Source organism: Falco biarmicus, chromosome 1 (genome assembly GCF_023638135.1).
Source record: "Falco biarmicus isolate bFalBia1 chromosome 1, bFalBia1.pri, whole genome shotgun sequence".
NCBI classification, from domain to species: Eukaryota; Metazoa; Chordata; class Aves; order Falconiformes; family Falconidae; genus Falco; species Falco biarmicus.
This window is the reverse complement of record NC_079288.1, coordinates 87,066,917-87,085,876: the sequence shown is the minus strand read 5'-3', so window position 1 is coordinate 87,085,876 and position 18,960 is coordinate 87,066,917. Positions and strand designations below refer to the sequence as shown.

Here is an 18,960-nt window from a genome sequence, read left to right as displayed (position 1 = left end):
CTTCATTCTGCCTGCAGAAACAGATGCTTTCACGCCTGCCAAGACTGCTGCGGTACTATTTTGAGCTTTTTGCATCTCATTATTTAATTTATTTATTAAAGCCTGATTTGGGAAAAGGGAGACAAAACTTGCTCAAAGCATTTGGGCTTTACTTAGATTAAGCCAGGCTGTTCAAACTGGCTTGTAGTCAAATTGTTCCACTAATTACAATCCCCATTTTAGAGAGAGTGGAAGTATTCAGTTAGATCCTCCAGCTGGGTAACTCTTTACTTAGGGTGTGCATTTGTCATCTCAGCAAGTTTAACAAGCAGAGTTTGAAGCATTTGACAATTCTCAAACCATGAAATGTTATTCCTCAGGAAATAAGTAAATTTAAATTTTACCTGTAAAATTAAAGCATGTTAACTGCTCAGCATTAGTTAAATATTACAGGTGAGAAAGCAGCAGCTGCCCTAGGTAGAGCATGCCCTAGCACTGCCACCCATTTCAAACGAAGGTTAATGGGTAATAACACCACAAAAGCAGTAAGGATCAGCAGCATTTCAATCTTTACCATCAACTACATAACAAATCACGTAACCATTTTCTCTTCCCCCTCCCCCCCCCCCCCAATGACTGTCTGAAAGGGCAGGTATTTTAAAGACAGAAAAAGCAATAACTGATAAATATTGAATACTCAGCATTTTTAAGAGCTGGGCCATTAAGTTAAAAGCTTGACTTGAGCCACCATTTTCTGCTATCTGTGGTCAACAGTTTTAACGCAGAATCTGAAAGTGTTTCATGAACAGCAAACATACAAAATCCTTGAAAGCAAACTGGACTCATCAGCCAAAGACAATTATTAAACTAAACCATCCAATGCAGAACAGGACCTTTCACAACAGCACCTTTTAACTTCAGAGAGCAAACGACATTTTTACCAAGCTCATACAAAATCTGCGAGTTAAATGTAGCAGAGTTTGCTGCTGTTTCCAAACCCAAATTAATTTAGTTACGATTTGCATGACAGGTTTACTACCTCAGTGACACAGAGGATTTCATACTGTTAATGTCGGTTGGCATAATGATCAATAAGTAATTTACACATGGAGAGCAGGTAGTAAAAGTCACAGCTGATTCATTTATTATGGGTTTAGTCCAGAGCTCTCTTTCGCCTGTGATCCTCACCGCTCAATACTGAACTGAAAAGCAGACGTTTTCCCATGGCTCTTTGTCCTCTTTTTCTCTGGAGACAGAATTACTTCTACACGAGCAGCGCTGTGGCTTGTAAACAACCATATATTGCTCTGTCAAACGAGCCTCAATACTCCAAAACCTTTTCCGGCCACTAATTTGCTGAAGACCATTTAGTATCCTGCCTACCCTAGTCACACTTCCAGTTACCAAACATGGGTGCATTGGCAAGAGGAGGATTTTATTAGTCTCAACGTAGAGAAGTGTTACATATCATTTCAGAATCATATTAAAAACAATCACTTTTTGACCTTAAGTTGCAACAAATGCAAAATCATTTTTATAAATACATGGGGGGGGGGGGGGGAGTAATTTGCAAATATGCCGTAATGAAATTTTATGTAAAAACTATAACATATATAATTGCTGTTGCACAGTGGTTTGGGGGTTAACTTCAGCTTTGGATGGAAAGTACAGGGTGAGAACACCCAGCCTGCTCTGCTGTCAGTTCACCATGCTGAACAATGCTGAACAATAACATAAACACATTATTTTGTTTTAATTGTTTCCATTTGAGGCTGCTGTTCTATATTAAGAGTGTTACAGACCTTTATATAACTTTTCACATAGTTAAAATGTAACATAAAAATATTTTTTCCATTTGGAAAAATACTGACATAGTAACGATTAGGAAACAAAATATTTGTATCTGCTCCCAGTCTAAGCTGTAAGCTGGAGAGCAACACGTAAATATATATAAAAAATTAAAATACTTGTTACACAATTTAATAGGTTTTAAAAGGAAAGACTGCATGACAAAAATGTTTCACAATTATTGGCTTCCAGTTTGTAATGCACCCGAGTAGATGACCCTGGGTTACATAGCAAGTGATGCACAGGATCATCAAACAACTGGTGCTGAAGTGAATCACGAAACACTCCAGATTAAACATCAGGACTTGTTTAATTTTGAAAATCATTATTTGTTCCATTTTTCAAAATTACAGGACAAGCCTTACACCTTGGCAAAGTGCACCTTCAGCAATAGAAGTAATAGTTTATGTTTAGCACCCATGAAGTATTGTTAAATGAATACTACCTGTTTCTTATGCTGATACAAAATAGCTGCAGGCAAGAGCACTTGCTAATCAATAGACATAAAGAACTTAAGCACAAATGACAACCAGACCCCCTAAAAATCCTCTTTGCTAACAGGTGATTAAAAGAAAAAACGTCTGATCACAGAGTGATATTCCCCAGGAGATGCTCTTACCAGTGCTCCGAACCATAATATCATTTTGCCTCCTCCTCACTGCCTTTTTATTTTGTCTTTTGAAATACATCATGCTGACAAATAACAACCAAAGACTAATTACTGTTTCTGGGTCTTTTTTGTATAACTTAATCTTAACAGGCTTTATCTGCAAATCACCATGAGCGCAACACCACACTGCACAAGGCTGTTCATCCCCATTCTGTCATTTTATTCACCCTGCTTTTCCTGGATGATAGCGTGATCTCTGTTCCCAGGCTCCCCAGTGACATCGTAAAGTGATGTAATGAGTGCACATCTGTGGACTCTACCTAGGTCATGAATGAAAATGTTAAATCAGGTTCCAGCTCCAACTTCTTACCAAATACTCCCCCTTTAAATTCCACCTGTTTAACACCTCATCAACTGCTACCCTTCCATACCTATCATTTGCATAACTGCTACCCTTCCATACCTATCATTTGAGGAGAACCCTGATTAATTTTATCTCAACAGAAATGACAGAGTGAATGGAAGAGAAACTTCGTTGTCAGCTTACTCCAGTTTTCTTGGTTACCACAACAAAGGTGAAAAGTTCTTCATACGTCATGTAGTGTAGCTCATCTTCTCTAGTTCAATAACACTCTGGGTGACATAGAATCAAATGGACTTCCGAAGTCCATATAGCATTTATCTGTTACAGAATCCTTCATCCTAAACAATGCTTAAAGAACATCCCCCACACACAGAATTAGTCACACAATCACAGAATGGTTTGGGTTGGAAGGGACCTCAAAGCCCACCCAGTTCCAACCCCCTGCCATGGGCAAGGACACCTCCCACCAGCCCAGGTTGCTCCAAGCCCCGTCCAGCCTGGCCTGGGACACTGCCAGGGATGGGGCATCCACAGCTGCTCTGGGCAGCCTGTGCCAGCGCCTCGCCACCCTCACAGGGAAGAGTTCTTCCTTGTATCTATACTAAATCTCCCCTCTTTCAGTGTAAAGCTATTTGCCCTTGTTTTATCACTACAGGCCCTTGTAAGAAGCCCCTCTCCAGCTTTTTTGGAGGCCCCTTTAAGTAGCGGGAGGCTGCTCTAAGGTCTCCCAGCAGCCTTCTCCTCTCCAGGCTGAACAATCCCAATCTCCCAGCCTGTCCCCACAGCAGAGCTGCTCCAGCTTCTGACCATCTCCATGGCCTCCTCTGGACTCACTCCAACAGATCCATGGCCTCCTTACGTTGGGGGCCCCAGAGCTGGACGCAGTGCTGCAGGTGGGATCTCACATCACTCTTGCCAAATATATATTTTGTTTTAAAATAATGTTATTTACAAAGGCAAACCTATCTGGCAATTTCTTCCTCCAGTCATTCTTCCCTTTAACATGCTCTAAAGCCCCATTAGCTCTCAAGGTCAGATTGATAGGTCTGTAGATGTACAGATCATCTTTCCAACAATTTTTTTTTTTTTAACTAGACACTGCACATCAGTATTCCACAGCCCAAAGGCTCAACTTATGTTACTTTCTATGACCAGCTCTTCACCCTCACTATTTTTAAAACTGCTCTTAAAAGATTATGAGTACACCTGCCCAAGAACAAAATTCGATTATAATTACATGGAGAAAAGATTTTAAAAGTGAATTAGGGTTACAGAGACTATAACACAACTTCTGAAAAAAACTAACCAAAGCATTAAGATAAAAAGAGCAGCAATGAAAACGGCAGAAAATTTTATTTGAACCAAGGAACATGAATCCCATCAGTATAAATAATCAGGACAGAGTACAACGTGGACTATTTTAGGGGGAACACAATCCAAATGTTATGACTAGGACTCCTACACACTCCCTCAGTACAAATAAGTAATACGATATGTATCCATATGTACCACGTTCTCATTTCCAGCACTCAGGATGAGCTCTGCAGTTTAACAGTCAACTTGGGAAAGGACTCTGCATTCTCTGAAACTCTGGTGTGGAAAACAGCTCTCTAAAACCAATTTTAGACTGACAGCTAAGACTGATTTGCATCAGAAGTCTGACAACACCCCAGCCTCAGTCTCCAAGGGCTGCAAAGTACCTACTTGTACTGAATCAATTAGGCATCAAAGCAGTTAACCAGTTCATAAATCAATGCTGTAATTCTATCCTGAATTAATTCACTTAGAGAGGGAAGTGTGCTACACCCTTCTGAACTGAAACTTCACTGAAAACACCGGGAAGAAGTCAAGATACAAACTACAACTCTGGGAGGGGGGGACAGGGAGGGGGACCAAGGGAAAAAAACAACAAAAAAAAACCCCAACCACCAGACCAAGTGATGCACAGCAATTCCCTTTCCCCGTTTTCAGTTCTGTTGCAATTTGCTGCCCTGAGTTTGCTATTGATATCACTGGGAAGCAAAGACAGCAGAGGAGCATGCTGTACTCTCTTCAGCTTCATCTCCACATGTAAGTCCCAGAAATATTTCAGAAGATGACCTGGAATAAGGCTGAAGGTGGCACACTGACATCATCTAATTTCAGTCACCTAAAATACCCAGTGCCTACGTTAGCATGGTCATCTCCCATGCAGTCTATGGATAGTGTTCCTTAAAAGACAACTCATAACAGCATTTTACTTACATTTTTAGATCCCAAGCAGGGCTTAATTTCAAAATCCACACATGAAACGTTTGGATTTCATTTACTCTATATGTAAACACATCTCAAACTATATCAGTGCCAGCAAAGGTGCTTTTAAGATGTTTTATTGAATAATCACTAAGACCTTTCTTAACCAGATTAGGATGAGATGACACATAATATAGCTCACACTATATATAACAAAACTACTTTGGACAACTATTTCACATTGCTGAACTGGTCTTTTTTTCCTCCTCAGCTCCATCACTTAAAGAGGATATTATCTATTAAGGAACATAAAGTGACCTGCACAATAATTACAGTGATTCCACACCTCAGTAATTGTACAGCTTTACCTACAAGTGTTTTACACCTAAGAAGAACAGAGGCAGCTGCCAAAAGAAGAACACCCCAACAAGGAAATTTAGAAACTTACCGCTCCTACTATTTTCACGCCACCCAGAAGTTACAGCAACAGAAAACTAATTAGGGCCAAATTTTTCCAGAGTTTGTTTTTAAAGACTTTGTCTATATATTCAATAGCTATTAATGAACATGTATGACCAAGGGAAAAAGCTTATAAAAAGACTCTTAGCTAAAGAGTGATTTCCACTCTAAGTCATTAGCAGAAAGGAAGAAAGGAAAGCCTCTGTCAAAATGCCAGACAGTCACTGTGAAGAGACAGAGATATGTGTATGTGTATATATATTTAACCCCATTAAAATTATAGCTGGGGGGTGTGTGTTTGTATTTAATTGGAGATAAAGGGAAAGCATCTTGTGACAAATCACAGTCCTGACCTGCTGTTAATTTTCAGCCCACCACAAGCCCATCAACAGCCCAGACTCCCAAAGGGCTTCTGACAGAGTCTGGTCATCAGGCCTGACACCTTGTACTACCCTTATCATATGTGCAAATTTGGAAAACTTAAAAAATTCTCCACAATACTTTCTGGCCTCAAAATGAGTGGTTTTTTCTTCAGATATGACAAAGATACCAGAGAAATCATAGTGATTTATCTCGTCCAATATCAAGGGACAGTGGCCTTCACCCAGCTACTCTTACATTTTCAGTGTGAATTTGTTGCTTCTGGCCACACCATTCATAAAATCGTTACGCTACAAGACACTACAGGAACTGGCAATTCCACTTGTGTCTACAGCATCCTATAAGTCTTCCTAAACCTGAACAGTAGGATTTCCTTCAGTGAATGACAGTTCACTTACTATTTATTGACCTGGCTACAGAAAAGCAAGACAGCCCTCATGCCCAAAGAGGAGACCACGAAGCCTAGCTATGAAGTGCTCAGGCTTCTGCAAGTTTGCTGATGTCCATGACTCCATCACAACTTTAAAGCAATAGGAAACATATAAAAAAATAAACTGTAAACAGAAATCAATGAACACATACACAGTTGTCTCCCACAGAATTTCTCCTTCAGATCCACTGGTAAAAGCAAGGAATGTCTTTGCAAAAACTACCTTCTTCTGTTCTCCAGTCTCAATAGAGGGAGAAATAAATCTTTTCTAGGTAATGCTGCAGAATCAGGGTCTACAGAGAAGAGGCAGAAGCTCGCTTCATACAACCATTTCTGAACTGGCACGTGTCTGCAAAGCAACGGGACAGAGCATCCCTCCCTCCTCCTCACACACGGCGTAAAGGGAAGATCTCAAATCCTTCAAGAGATGACAGAAACCCAGCTCCTTCCTGAAAGGCTGCATAAAGTCTGCACATAGAAAAAGATCTACAGATGGAGAAGGAACACAAAGGTTAGAAGAAGATGGGAATAGTAAATGTATTTGGACCACAGCACGCCCCCAGTCCCATGGCACAGCCCATGTTTTAGCCTAGTAGTTATGTTTGTACCCCAGAACAAGATGCATGAAGTTACATCAACCTACAAAAAAAGGGAAAAATCTCCCTCCATCTTCCCTGGAAGAACCTCCAGCTGAGCCACAGAGACTTGCTCTGGAGGACACTGCTTACTCTCCAGAGCAGAGGGTGTGTAAGGCTGGCATCACCAGCAGTCCACCCCTCCTGCAAGATCTCATTAGCTTTGATGAACTTCATGGTAAAATACAGCTTACATGGTTCACCGCTTAAGGAGGCCAGGTATACAGTTTTGTAGGGTAAGCCGCTACACTATCATGTCTGCAGTTACATTTCACCATGTTTCTGTTCTAGCTGCCTTGCAATGCTGAATAATCAGTAGGAGGCTGGAAGAATGGCAAAAGATGTCTTCCTTCACCACGATGTCTCATCTCATGCATACTCTCATACATACACATCTTGTATTGAAAACAAGCAAATCTCAGGCACAAAAGATATCCTGGCGCCTTGACCAGCTGTGATCAGGTAACATGATTTTTGCACAGTGATTTTTTTTTTCCTTTTAATTCCACATGACAAATTCCTGTCAGCACTGAATAGAGAAATTAAGATCACATTTAAACTTCATCACTTTTAACACACAATATCCTTTTTCATAAGCCTCAGTGAAGATAATTTAGGCATATTTATAGTAACATTAACCACATTTCTCCTGTAGGACAGTATTAGTCTCAGAACAGACAAGTTGGATACCAGTTGCCATGCAAAGCTGCCATTAAAATATGTTTCTAAACCTCCAAATTCCTATGTGGATAGCATCACCATCATAACATCTTTAAAACATATAAATAACTTGTCCTTGTTTCTTAGATAGGGGAACCAAACCAGGAAGATTAGATGATGACCATATTCCCATTTGATTCCTAAAGTTGTAGGTTGTGTGGTCATTTATTCTCAAGGGAATTGCACCTGATCAATGTTAAGGGTATACCTGATATGATGGTACTTGGTGATCTGGCAGAACTACAGAGGCTGGGGGGGGGAGGGGGGTCACGGGGCTGTGATACCAACCTCTTCTTTCAGAGGAGAAACTCCCGGAACTTACAGCAATACAAAACCTGAGATTCTTTGCTTAAAAAGACACTACCAGGAAATGCAGACAAAGAAGAAAAGCTGCTCTCTACCTCCAAGCTACCAGAACACATTGCACCTCCTTTCCAGCTAATATTTAAGTCAAGGGAACCCACATTCTCTTATCCATAAGCCTTGTTACAGCTCACAGTAACCAAAGCCCTGCAGAGATTTCAGTTTGTGCAGCCATCTACCATTCCTCAAGTTGGCACAAGCACACTGTCAACCATTCTCCCTCTCCCATTCAGCTCTGGTTCCAGCGCTACATCCTAATGCTGCCCATGTCTGCTGGCCAAGGATGCACGCAGCCACCCAGAGACAGGGCTCAAAGCAGAATTGGAGAACCCAAACCAGCCTGCTGCAGCCTCAACTTCAGACACATTTCAGAAGAAACAACTCGCACATTTTATAAAACCAGCCAGCATGCCAGCCTTGGGCAGCTCATTTATTCATTCCCTTTGCCTTTTTAGGACAGAAGCCCCCTTATTCCCTTTCTATTTTTCCTTAGGTGCTGTTAGAAAAGTTACAGGCTATGAAGTCACTACAGCTTTTACCGCTGGATTACACATTCCCGTTTTCCACCAGCAATGTAATCCCCACCCTTTCACATTCAAACACCAAACCTGCATAGGAACTATCATTCCTATGCCATTCGCGTTAAGAAATTATGCACGTATTGAGACAACATTTGCCTGCTGTCCCAGAAATCTTCAACAGCTCAGGTTACTGAGAATAGCTGCAAACGATCCAATAATTAATATTTTAACATTTTTATGTTTTTACATAGTTCCGAGTTTTCTTTGGGCTCACCACAAATTCATATAAAACAAGTTAACAGAGTATCAGCAGTATCCCTAAGAAAAAAAAAAATATGTTTCCAGCAACATTAGAATGGATGTTTCATAAAAAATGTGCATAGGCGGGAAGTCAAGTTCTCTTTCTGACTTTGAACCACTTCAACACCTCCTCAAAATGATTCATACTCCAAAAGTTGAACAAGGGCATACTTAAACACCCATTACCATTCCCAAAATGAAAAACACTGACTTTAAAGAACTGCTGCAACCTGTGCTTGTGAGAAACAGATACTGACTGCCCAAATTTAAAGATCTGCCTGTTATATGTTTGAATGCAATAAATCAATCAGTTAACAGAAGTGCACTAACATTCTGTCAAGCAACCAGACAGCAACTATAAATAAATGCATCTGGAAATACAGTGTATCTTGTACAACAATAAATTCAGTTCCAAATTTTAAAATAAAAATAAAAGCAACTGACTGTAAAATCATGCCTGTTCCTATTCTCCATTTATAAAAAAATCACAGAAACACCAGTGACCTCAACAGTAACTATCTCCCAGTATATTATTTGGATTTCAATATTTTTCTATCAGCTGACCAGCAATTTCAGTGTCTGCTCACAATTCAGATACAGTATTTTTTTCTAGCAGCACAGAAATCCTTGATGGGCAATAACACAGGAGCTTTCACTGATTTCTTTCTTGTAACACTGACCCGCACAGTCAGCATTTCAGTCCCACACTACTTTGCGTTTCAGGTCTCACACTGGCCAGAACGTTTTTTCTTGGCATTGCCTTTGCTGATATTCAAGATCAAAGTAACAAAGGCAGGCATTGGAGATACTAAGCTCTGAAATCACTATAAAATTCATGTGACACTCTCCACTCTGCATTAATAGGGTATCAGTCGTATAAATTAATCATTAAAAAGGCAGGTGAACAACTTTGATAGGAAACGTGCTGCACACTGCTACGAAAAACCTTCACAAAGCCATCTTGGAAAGTTTATTTTAGAAGAACTCAAACATGTTCTTGATTGTGATAAGCCATGAAATCCAAAAATTGTGCACAGAGTAAACCTCAATAGTAGATTTTTCTCCAGATAAGGCAATTACATTCAAAGTATCTGGCAACAGTGCCACAAGACCAATATTTAGAGCAACACAAAACTTCAAAAGGAAGGTTATAACAACACATGCGCAAAGATGGGGGTGAGGGGAGCGAACAACCAAAATCAGTCAATACATAGCTACACATTATACCAGTAGCAACTCCCCAAAGCTAAATCCACTAGAGGTGTAATTTTTTTTCAGAGTAATACTAATGACTGAAAAACAGCAGGGATGAAAACTACCACAGCTTTAAAAGCAGGGTCATTGAAGACTCAGTTCTTTCACTTCATAATGACATAATATTAAATCCAACCTAAATTTTCTGAATGGAAAAACCATTCTCACCTTCTGTATTTGAGTTCATAAAAGGAGTTTACAAAAAATGCTAATTCATCAAGCTTCTTACACTTGGAGATGGGTATTAAATTTTCATGCAATACAAACACTAGTAAGAAAGTCTTCAAAGGGGTGTTTTCCTAATGTAGCCTTCCTTATTTTGTGTCCTTTCCGACTACAGAAATAAGCAAAGAAAAAACCAAGGTTTCTGAAAAACAGGGAATAGAAAAAGAAGATAAATAACAGAAAAACTGGGATCTTCACAGATGCATTCATACATCCTGCATTAGTCTCTACAAAAAGCTGAGTGGCACTGGCTAATGGTAAAAGTCATTACAGATAATTTTCACCCGTAACAGGACTTGTAACACCCTGTACCTACATGAAGGAACAGCCCTTATTTGAATTTTTGCAACATGCAATAAGCACGTCTGAGATGAGTGTTGTGTACAGCAACGCTATTTCTTCTATGGCTACCAAGCTCAGCAAGCATGACAACAAGGGGGAAAAAAGGTAGTTTACACATTGGAAAACCCTTGGTTCAAATGCCCAGACCACCTCAGCTAGCGTGATCTCCCTTAGACCAGCTTAATTCTACTTCTGCATTTTCAGAGAAGTGAAAATTCTGAAACTGACAATACCACAGGAAACCTGTTTTACCAAATTAAGTCACAACCAGTACCAGGAACGATAACTAGATCCTGGGGTGTCCTAGAAGTATTTCATACCATCTGATTTAGAGATCTGCTGCCCTTCTTTAGCCAGAATACTGCTCAGCCATTCATTAAAACATTTAAATTTTTCATCATGTGAGAGGCACAAAGGCTACTATCAGCCCAGAACACTGAGTCCATTTCCTTCAAAATGTTAGTCTAAAAATCCCCCACTATTTTGATGTACCAAATTTAGCTTTTCAGATTTTCACATGAAGACTGTTCTGTGTGCAATTACAGTCTCTTACCAACCCTAATGATTTCACAATTCTACAATCAGGACAGAGCCCTTCCGTTTTGAGAACCCCAAGGATTTCAAGGCTCTACAAGGCAAAACTGTGCCCTGAATCATATGCATGCAGCACATCCACCAAAACCCTCACAGCAACCTGCCTCTCTATCAAATAAATATTTTAAGCAAGGGAGGGAAGGACATTAGTCTCAAGTAGACTCTAAAGGAACTCCATGTGGATCAGCCACAAACAAAGCAAGGGAACAAAAGCAGGAAACAAAACGCAAACATCATTACTGGTTCAGTGTTTTAGTGACTAAATGAGTGTTTAATTCAAAGCCACACACAAAAGCAAATTATCATCTCTGTTCTGTGCTGTAAAATTCATTATCAAATTTTCCTGCCCTGCTTTCAGGATACTGCAATGGTTACATGGGCAGATGTTAGCACACGGCTATTCAAGAACAGAGTACTGTAATAATAAATCGTGGTACTTCGTAGAGTGAATTCCACTTTATAGCAACTCACTCCGCCACCACCCCAATTACTTTACCTACAAAACCACATAGTTCTCAATCCTGCCTTCTGTATTTCTTAATGTATCTTTTCACTATGCTTCAGACCATGTGATGTAAGAGCTCCTAAAGAAGTATTTGCTGAGAACATTTTGAGTGCAGGGAAGAAAGCAAAGCTCTACCAGACCAAGGAGCTAATTCCAGGCACTGTGCTTGGAATTTCAAATTGGAAAAAAATTCTTCAAGGAAACTGGCTGTTTAAGAGAAGAGCACCCGAGGGTATCATAAATTAACGCAGTATATACAACAGTTTGGTCAGTAGCAGCATTATCTCAATATACAAAGGGTTTTCAGCATGGATCTTCATGGACACGTTAGTCACAGTAAGCTCATGGTTTAAAATTTGATTGCTCATGAAAGCTTCAGAGGAACAAGCCAGGAAAGTAAAATCCATCACATTCATTCCAAATGTTATTTAACTTTATCGGGACACATGATAAAAACATTGTGGGTCCTGGTTATTTTGAAAGCTCGATTAAAAAAACCCAAACAAACAAACAAAAAACCAGTTTCTGTGAAAACAGTGCTAACCTCAGACAGTGCTAACCTCAGTCATTTGTTGGTATTTCAACAGAAGTCATTTATGTAAAATGTAAATTGACTAAGATGGTAACGAACACCCAGTTGGACATCAGCTTATTTTGGATCCATAATGAAAGAAGCAACTGAGACTGGGAAATAACAGAAAAATCTAGAGCGCTGTCAGACAACTTCTGCTAAGCTGACTCAGGCAGCTATTCCCTGATATTCAAACAGACATAGAGAAATGAGACAGAAATGTCTTTCATGTTGACCACTGCAGAAAAGGAGGCGTTAGCAATCAAGTCTGAGGCAGTGGTATGTTCCTGGAATTGGCAAGCAGAAGAACATTATGCTCTACCTGCACCACTCCTGGAGGTCTCAACACTCAGACATGCTTAGCAGGAAGGCAGCAGCTGAACACTGCTTACTCCCCTCTCTCTCGCAGGTTAAAACCATGAACTGTTCAGTAATTCCAATAACTAATGCTCCAACGGTGAAGGCGTTTGATGCGCACGAAGCAGAGATGACAGGTAGGATCTAGCCTGTACCGCATTGTCTTACTGTTCTGAATTTTCCACTATTGACTCCTTGCTATAAAGCAGACTGAAAAGTAATGATAAGAAGTGAGCTTACTGCAAGCATTAACAAAACCTCACACAAGTCAAATATTTATGCTGGCCGTTCAGTACAAGGCAAAAAGCGTAGAACATCTCAGATATTTCAGAAATACTGAATTATTTCACAGAGGAATTTTCTGTTCTTAAAACAGCCCTAGTAAAACATCAGACTGTCCAATAAAACAGCAAGAGTAACAATAAAACAGTGAGAATTCAGATGAAATATTAGCCATGAGTTTATCTCTCAATGAACAGGCCATTTAAATACATGTATAGATAGACAGAAATATAGATATGTATATGCATATGTAGACAGATATACACACACACTTCCTAGCAAAGTTATAAATCCAGAGCTGAAAATAATGCCTCCAAAAACTAAATAAAAGCACATAAAAGCTCTTTTTTCCCCCAGTGTATCCTTTAAAATTGATAATGCTTAAGTATTTCCTACTTAAAATAGCTTATTCTTTTATTACCAGTGCAAAACATTTGAGTGAGCCTCTCGCACAGCAACATGAAAGAGAAAATCATTTTAAAGCACAGTAACGCACTAATGAAAAGAGAGAAACAGAATGGGATCAGGCACAAATGCAGCACCCAAATCTAATTTGAGCACTTAAACTGATTTGATTCAAACTGCCAACATCCTTAGATATATCAACTAGTCTCCTGACTTTCCTAAAGCTTTAAACTGCCTCAAGTAGCATTTTAAAAACAATGGTTTTGTATACTAGCTTTTGACCAAAATTTCCCGTTTGTTTAAGAATGGGAACTGTGATAGCTCTTTGCCAGCTAGCCACTCTCTCAAGTTACAATTTACCCAAATCTTCTAGAGATAAAATTCCTCTTCACTGTAATATTCTTTGGCCAAGGACACTGTATTACCACCAACTCCTTAATAATGTTCAATGAGCAGCCCATAACTGCCTCCATTAAATTAATAAAAAGGTAGTTTAAAAGATACACTCTAATCTTTTCCTTTTTTTTCCTCCAACTGTCACGTTGCACTGTTAAGTACTGCTCAGCATTTTCCATCTCCCACCTCAAAAAAAAAAAAAAAGGGAGGTGCGGGAAGGGAAAGCATTATCATGAAAAGAGAACCAATGCATTTACATACAAAACCTAGTTTTCTGGAATGATTTGGTATTTCATTATATAGTCAAAATATAGATTGTTCATATTTGAGGCTACAACCATACATCAAATTGCCCATCAGTGTGCCTATATACACAATCCCTGGACAACTACTGTTCCAGAAGCCAAGCATCATCCTGGATTTGTTAAACCAACCCTCCACAATCTCTGGTCCAAAAAAATCTACGTACAATAGCGGTCTTTTCTTAACCTGTGCTTTTCCTCCCCCATCAGCCCCTGTCTGTCTGCTTATCAGACAGCTGGCTAAAACAATTCAATTCAAGCAGGACAAGAGGTTGTGTCACTGAGGTCCAGGAAGCACTTTGAAGAGTATCTGGTCCCAAAGCTTGCAGCACCCTTTTGACTGTACAACGCCCAGTGCTGGCGAGTTCACTCTCCAGAGTTTGGTGCTCCTGAGCTCCCACTGCTTGAAAACGTTACCTCCAGCATGCTGCTGCAGCCCTCTGTGACTGGGAGATTTCTCATCCCTCCCAGCAGACAGCCTCACAGCAGTAGTCCTCTCCTGCCCAAATTATGGCAGCTTGAAGCCACTGGCCTGCAGCAGACTCCAGTGAGGTTTGTACAGAAATAGAAAACACAGGCACATCAGGCACGTCCTATATTTTCTATTTCAGCTTCCTTTAAAACCAAGATCTTTATCTTTAAAGAACTCAAGTGGCTTGTTCCACATCTTAAAAAAAAAAAAAAAAAAAAGAGTCACTTGAAGTCCTTCATAACTCAGTCTTCCACACACACCCCAACAGCATCAGTGACCTGTGCATAAATCGGCCTTTTCTCAGAAACCATCCCACAACTAAGAACGATTACTAATAACACCACACACAGGCACACTTCTACTATGCCCTTTCCTTTCAGAAGACACAGCACGCCACCCATCCTTAAAAAAAAACCCATACATCCGCATTAGAACGGTAACGCACTGCACACCATCTCTCCTTTTGTGGCTTGGGTGAAACAAGAAAGAAAATCATCCGCCCAAGGTTTGTTACCTACATGCCTAACCACAATCTAAATAAACAGACTTTCCCCATGAAGAAGGCAAGTAGAATATTAGCGGACTGCAACATGAAGCTACGATGTTTGTTCTTCACTGCTAACACCGGAAGATGTGAGGGATTAGTAGGTCAGTGAAGCACAAGTTTTATCATGACAACCCCAGCGTTCAACATAAACAAAGAAGTCAAGGCCACAAATACAGTCATCATATACATCTAGATAAGGACAGAAAGATTAACATGCCAAATTTAATTACACCTCTCAGTCAAGCAGATAAGAGTGTGGAATATACCACACTTACAAAATAATTTTCACCTGCCCTTCTACTTCCCATTTGTACCTACAGCATCTAATAACATGTCGAGTATTTTAAAGCCAAGCTCTTGACAGCCACGCAAAAAAACAAAAATAAATAAACCCCTGCAGTGCCATTTCTGACAGGAGACAGAGCAAATTCAAGACGTGTGAAAGTTGCAACTGCATAGCTCTAAATATCATTAAAAACACTTGTTTGCACTTCTCAGAACTCAGTTTAAAAAATATTACTAGAAACTTCAAGTCGCTAATAAATAAACAGCTAAATAAGACACCTAGAGAAAAAACCATGCACTATATTTTCAGTCAAAATTTTAGATCAGTTATGTGTGAAAAAGAAGAAAGCTTTATCAAAATAAACAAGAGGTTAAAAAAAAAAAGGCCCTTAGCAGTGGATATATCCAAATTCTTTTTTTTACTCAGCAGCACCAGTTTTGCCATTTGGAAAAGAAGCCTCTGCCTTTACCCAAATCTAGTCCTCTTAAAAATGACCAATAAACCACTTGAGCAAAGTAACAGGTAAGTGGCTATTTCACAACACACTCTCTCAACTAGAAAAAAATTCTTATCAGGACAGGCAAAAAACATTGCAAAGGAAGCTTTCAGCTTCCAGGGCTTGCCTAGCCTGGCCATCATTTCCACACAAAACCATTTTCAGATTAGTTGCATCACACACCCATATATGAGACTGTCAAAAAAACACAAATAAAAAAATACAAAATTAACTCTTAAAGCACACAAAGTGGTTTTCCTCCATGAGTTCAGCTTATATGAATAGCTTCCCTTCACCCAGATCTACAGGGAGCATCATCAAAGGGTGGTTGGTACTTTCCACAAGAAGCTCCCTGAAAAAGCGATTGCTGCCTGGAACGACCATCCTTTTTTTATTTCCTTCTTTTCCAAGAATAAGCCCTGCCAGGGAATTCACTTAACGCAAGCAGACACACATGCTGCCTCTATCGCTACCACTGCTGATGAAACCAAAGCAGGTAACCATCTCACAGAGACCTCTTCCACTGAAAACTTAAGTTTATGCAGAGAAGCCAGGGTGCCTTTCCAGCCTGTTCCCATGAAGATTTCAGATTTCTCATCCAATGGAATAGACTTTAGACACAGAGCCCAACTAAGGATCCCATCACCAGCCGCACTGGCCTCAGCACTGCAGGCAACATGCTTTCCAGTACCGCACAGCCCAAAGATGACCTTTCCCCTGTACAGCCATCCCTCACAAACACATACACATGGCCTGGACAAGCACAGAGCCGGGGGAAGGTGGGGGGGTGTCTATCTCCCCCCCCCCCCCCTCAGAACACAGTTTAGCCTTTTTTCTCAAAAAAAAAAAGGACCCCACGCAGAAGAAGGAACCTCACACCACCCCTTGTCCTGTTTGATCCTCTCCAGCTGTCCAGCGCTGGCCTTGTCCCCCAGCAAACATGTGAGCTTCCTTCCACCAGGCCATTATTCCCACTGTCCCTCCCCAAGAGCCAGCATCACTCCCGCACGTGCTCCCCTGCCCAAGAGCTGAGCCTCCCCACGTGCCAGCTACCCCCTTTAAGACACTGCTTCTCTCCCCCGCCCATATTGTTCCCAAATTCAACCTTAACAAAACCAACACCTGCTTAGCTATCTGCCAAGATGAGCTTGCTTAAACCCCATCCCCCCCTCTCCAAACACCCCTACTGCTTCCACCCAGCCCTAACACCTGCTCATATGCCCTTCCTCTCCCACTCCAACCTGCTCCCAGCCAGATCCAGTCCCTTACCTCCACGTCAGTCCGTATCTGCCCCCACCCAGGAACTCGACCCACACCCAGGCTGTCCTCCAGCCACAGCACCTGCTCCCCACTGCTCCAACACCAGCCACCCCCACCCACAAAACCATCCCCCATTCACACACCATCCTTCAGACTTCTACTTAGGGAAGCAAGGGTAGGTTTGGGGGCTGTATGAACATGTCCCCCTACCCAAAAGCCCCCCCTCAGCCTTACATTCTCTCATAAACCCAGTTACCTGCATTTGCAGCCCAGCTCCTCCCAAGCTCGGCCCTGCGCACCCCATCATGCCCACATCCCACCCACACAATGCCCTGCGCCCGCCCTGCTGCTCCTGCAGCCCCACAGCCCCTCACACCCCAGCTGCTCCCCAGCTGCCCCTGTGCCAGCCCAGCAACCAACACCCAAAATTCCACCCCCCCGGAGGCACCTCTCTGCGTTACAAACGCCCTGCACGCACCCACCGCCACTCTCCCAAGTGCTGCTCTGAGGGGCACCTGACACCTCCACCCCATTAATCCCAGACACCCCCCCCCCGCCTCCCAGCCCCAACCGCTGCCATCCCCTGCAGCCCCTCAGGCCTGGCCTCGGGCACGCTCACCCGTGCTCCTGCCACCCTTCAAGCCTCCCCAGACACAGCCACATGCGCCCAGAACCCCTTGCTCTGCACCCAAACCCCTGTTGTCCCCCCACCCGGCTCCCACCCCGACCTTTACACCCCGCTGGATCAACCCCTCACACCCACCCCCCCTACTGTCCCCTGGATGGTCCCTCCGCAGACCCAACCAAGGGACACCCAAGGCCCTCTTGTTCCCTCCTCACCTCCCACCTGCACCTTGATCTGCCCCTCGGGCCCACGGCGGAGGCTCCCACCCCTCCTGAGGCCCCAGACCACCCTCACACCCCCCACCTCCTTATCCCCCTCCCTCCAGGCGTCCCCTTGGCCAGCTTAACCCAGGGCCACCAAGTCCCTGCTGTGTCTGTCTCTCTTGCTTATCCCCCGTACCCGAAACCAGCCGCTCACCCCCACGGCCATATTGTCCCCAAGCCCCCCTCCGGCGACACCCTCAGCCCCCCACCCCCCCCCTCCCCTTAGGGGACTCACCTGAAGCGCCCCCCGCAGTGCTGGCACTGGTCGCCCACCCAGCCGGGCTGGCACTCGCACTGCCCGCTGGCCGGCTGGCACCGCCCGCCGTTGGCGCACGGCTTGTCGCATTCCTTCGCCGCCGCCTCCTCAGCGGCAGCGGCGGCGGCGGCAGCGGCGGCGGCGGGCCCTAACCCCGGCAGCGCCGGCATCAACAACAACAGCAGCGCCAAGAGCAGCCTCCGAGGCGGCCTCCCGCCCCGCCAGCCCGGGCCCCGCCGCACCGCCCGCTCCATTTGCCGACGCCGACGCCGCCGACTCCGTGAGGGGCGGCCGGGGGGCGGCGGGACAACGCGGACCATCCGCCGCGGCGCCTCCCGGGACGGTGGCCGGTGAGGGGGCTTCCGCCGCTACGGTGGCCGCGAGGTGTCGGTGCGGAGCGGGGAGGAGGGGACGGGGAGGGGGACGGGAAGGCGGCGGGCCGGGCGCGCAGCAGCCAGGCGGCGCCGGCGGGCCGCGGCCGATGACGTCACCCGCACGCCGGCCACGGGCAGCGGGGTTCCCCCGCCTCCTGCCACCGAGTGGGGGCGGCGGGAGGCGGACAGAGCGGCCGCGCTGCGGGCACCTCTGCCGCCCAGGGAGCATAGAGCGCCGGGGTTACCCCCCCACCCCAGTGTCAGGGCTGACTCCCCCCTTCAGGGCCTGACCCCTGCCTCAGGGCC

At 43.3% G+C, this 18,960-nt stretch overlaps 1 protein-coding gene across 2 annotated transcripts in view; it reads right to left on the bottom strand.

Annotated features, from left to right (window-relative positions):
- ATRN (attractin) overlaps positions 1-18,724 on the bottom strand; it is a 156,771-nt gene extending 138,047 nt beyond the window's left edge. Inside the window, exon 1 of one of the 2 annotated variants that reach the window (XR_008822673.1) lies at positions 18,260-18,724. Coding sequence is in view for 1 of the 2 variants with exons in the window: in XM_056344292.1 (XP_056200267.1) it covers positions 18,260-18,600 (341 nt within the window). In the remaining variant the exon portion in view is untranslated. The remainder of the gene's footprint in view (positions 1-18,259) is intronic. The other variant, XM_056344292.1, reaches the window with a different exon arrangement.
- Positions 18,725-18,960: the final 236 nt, after the last annotated feature.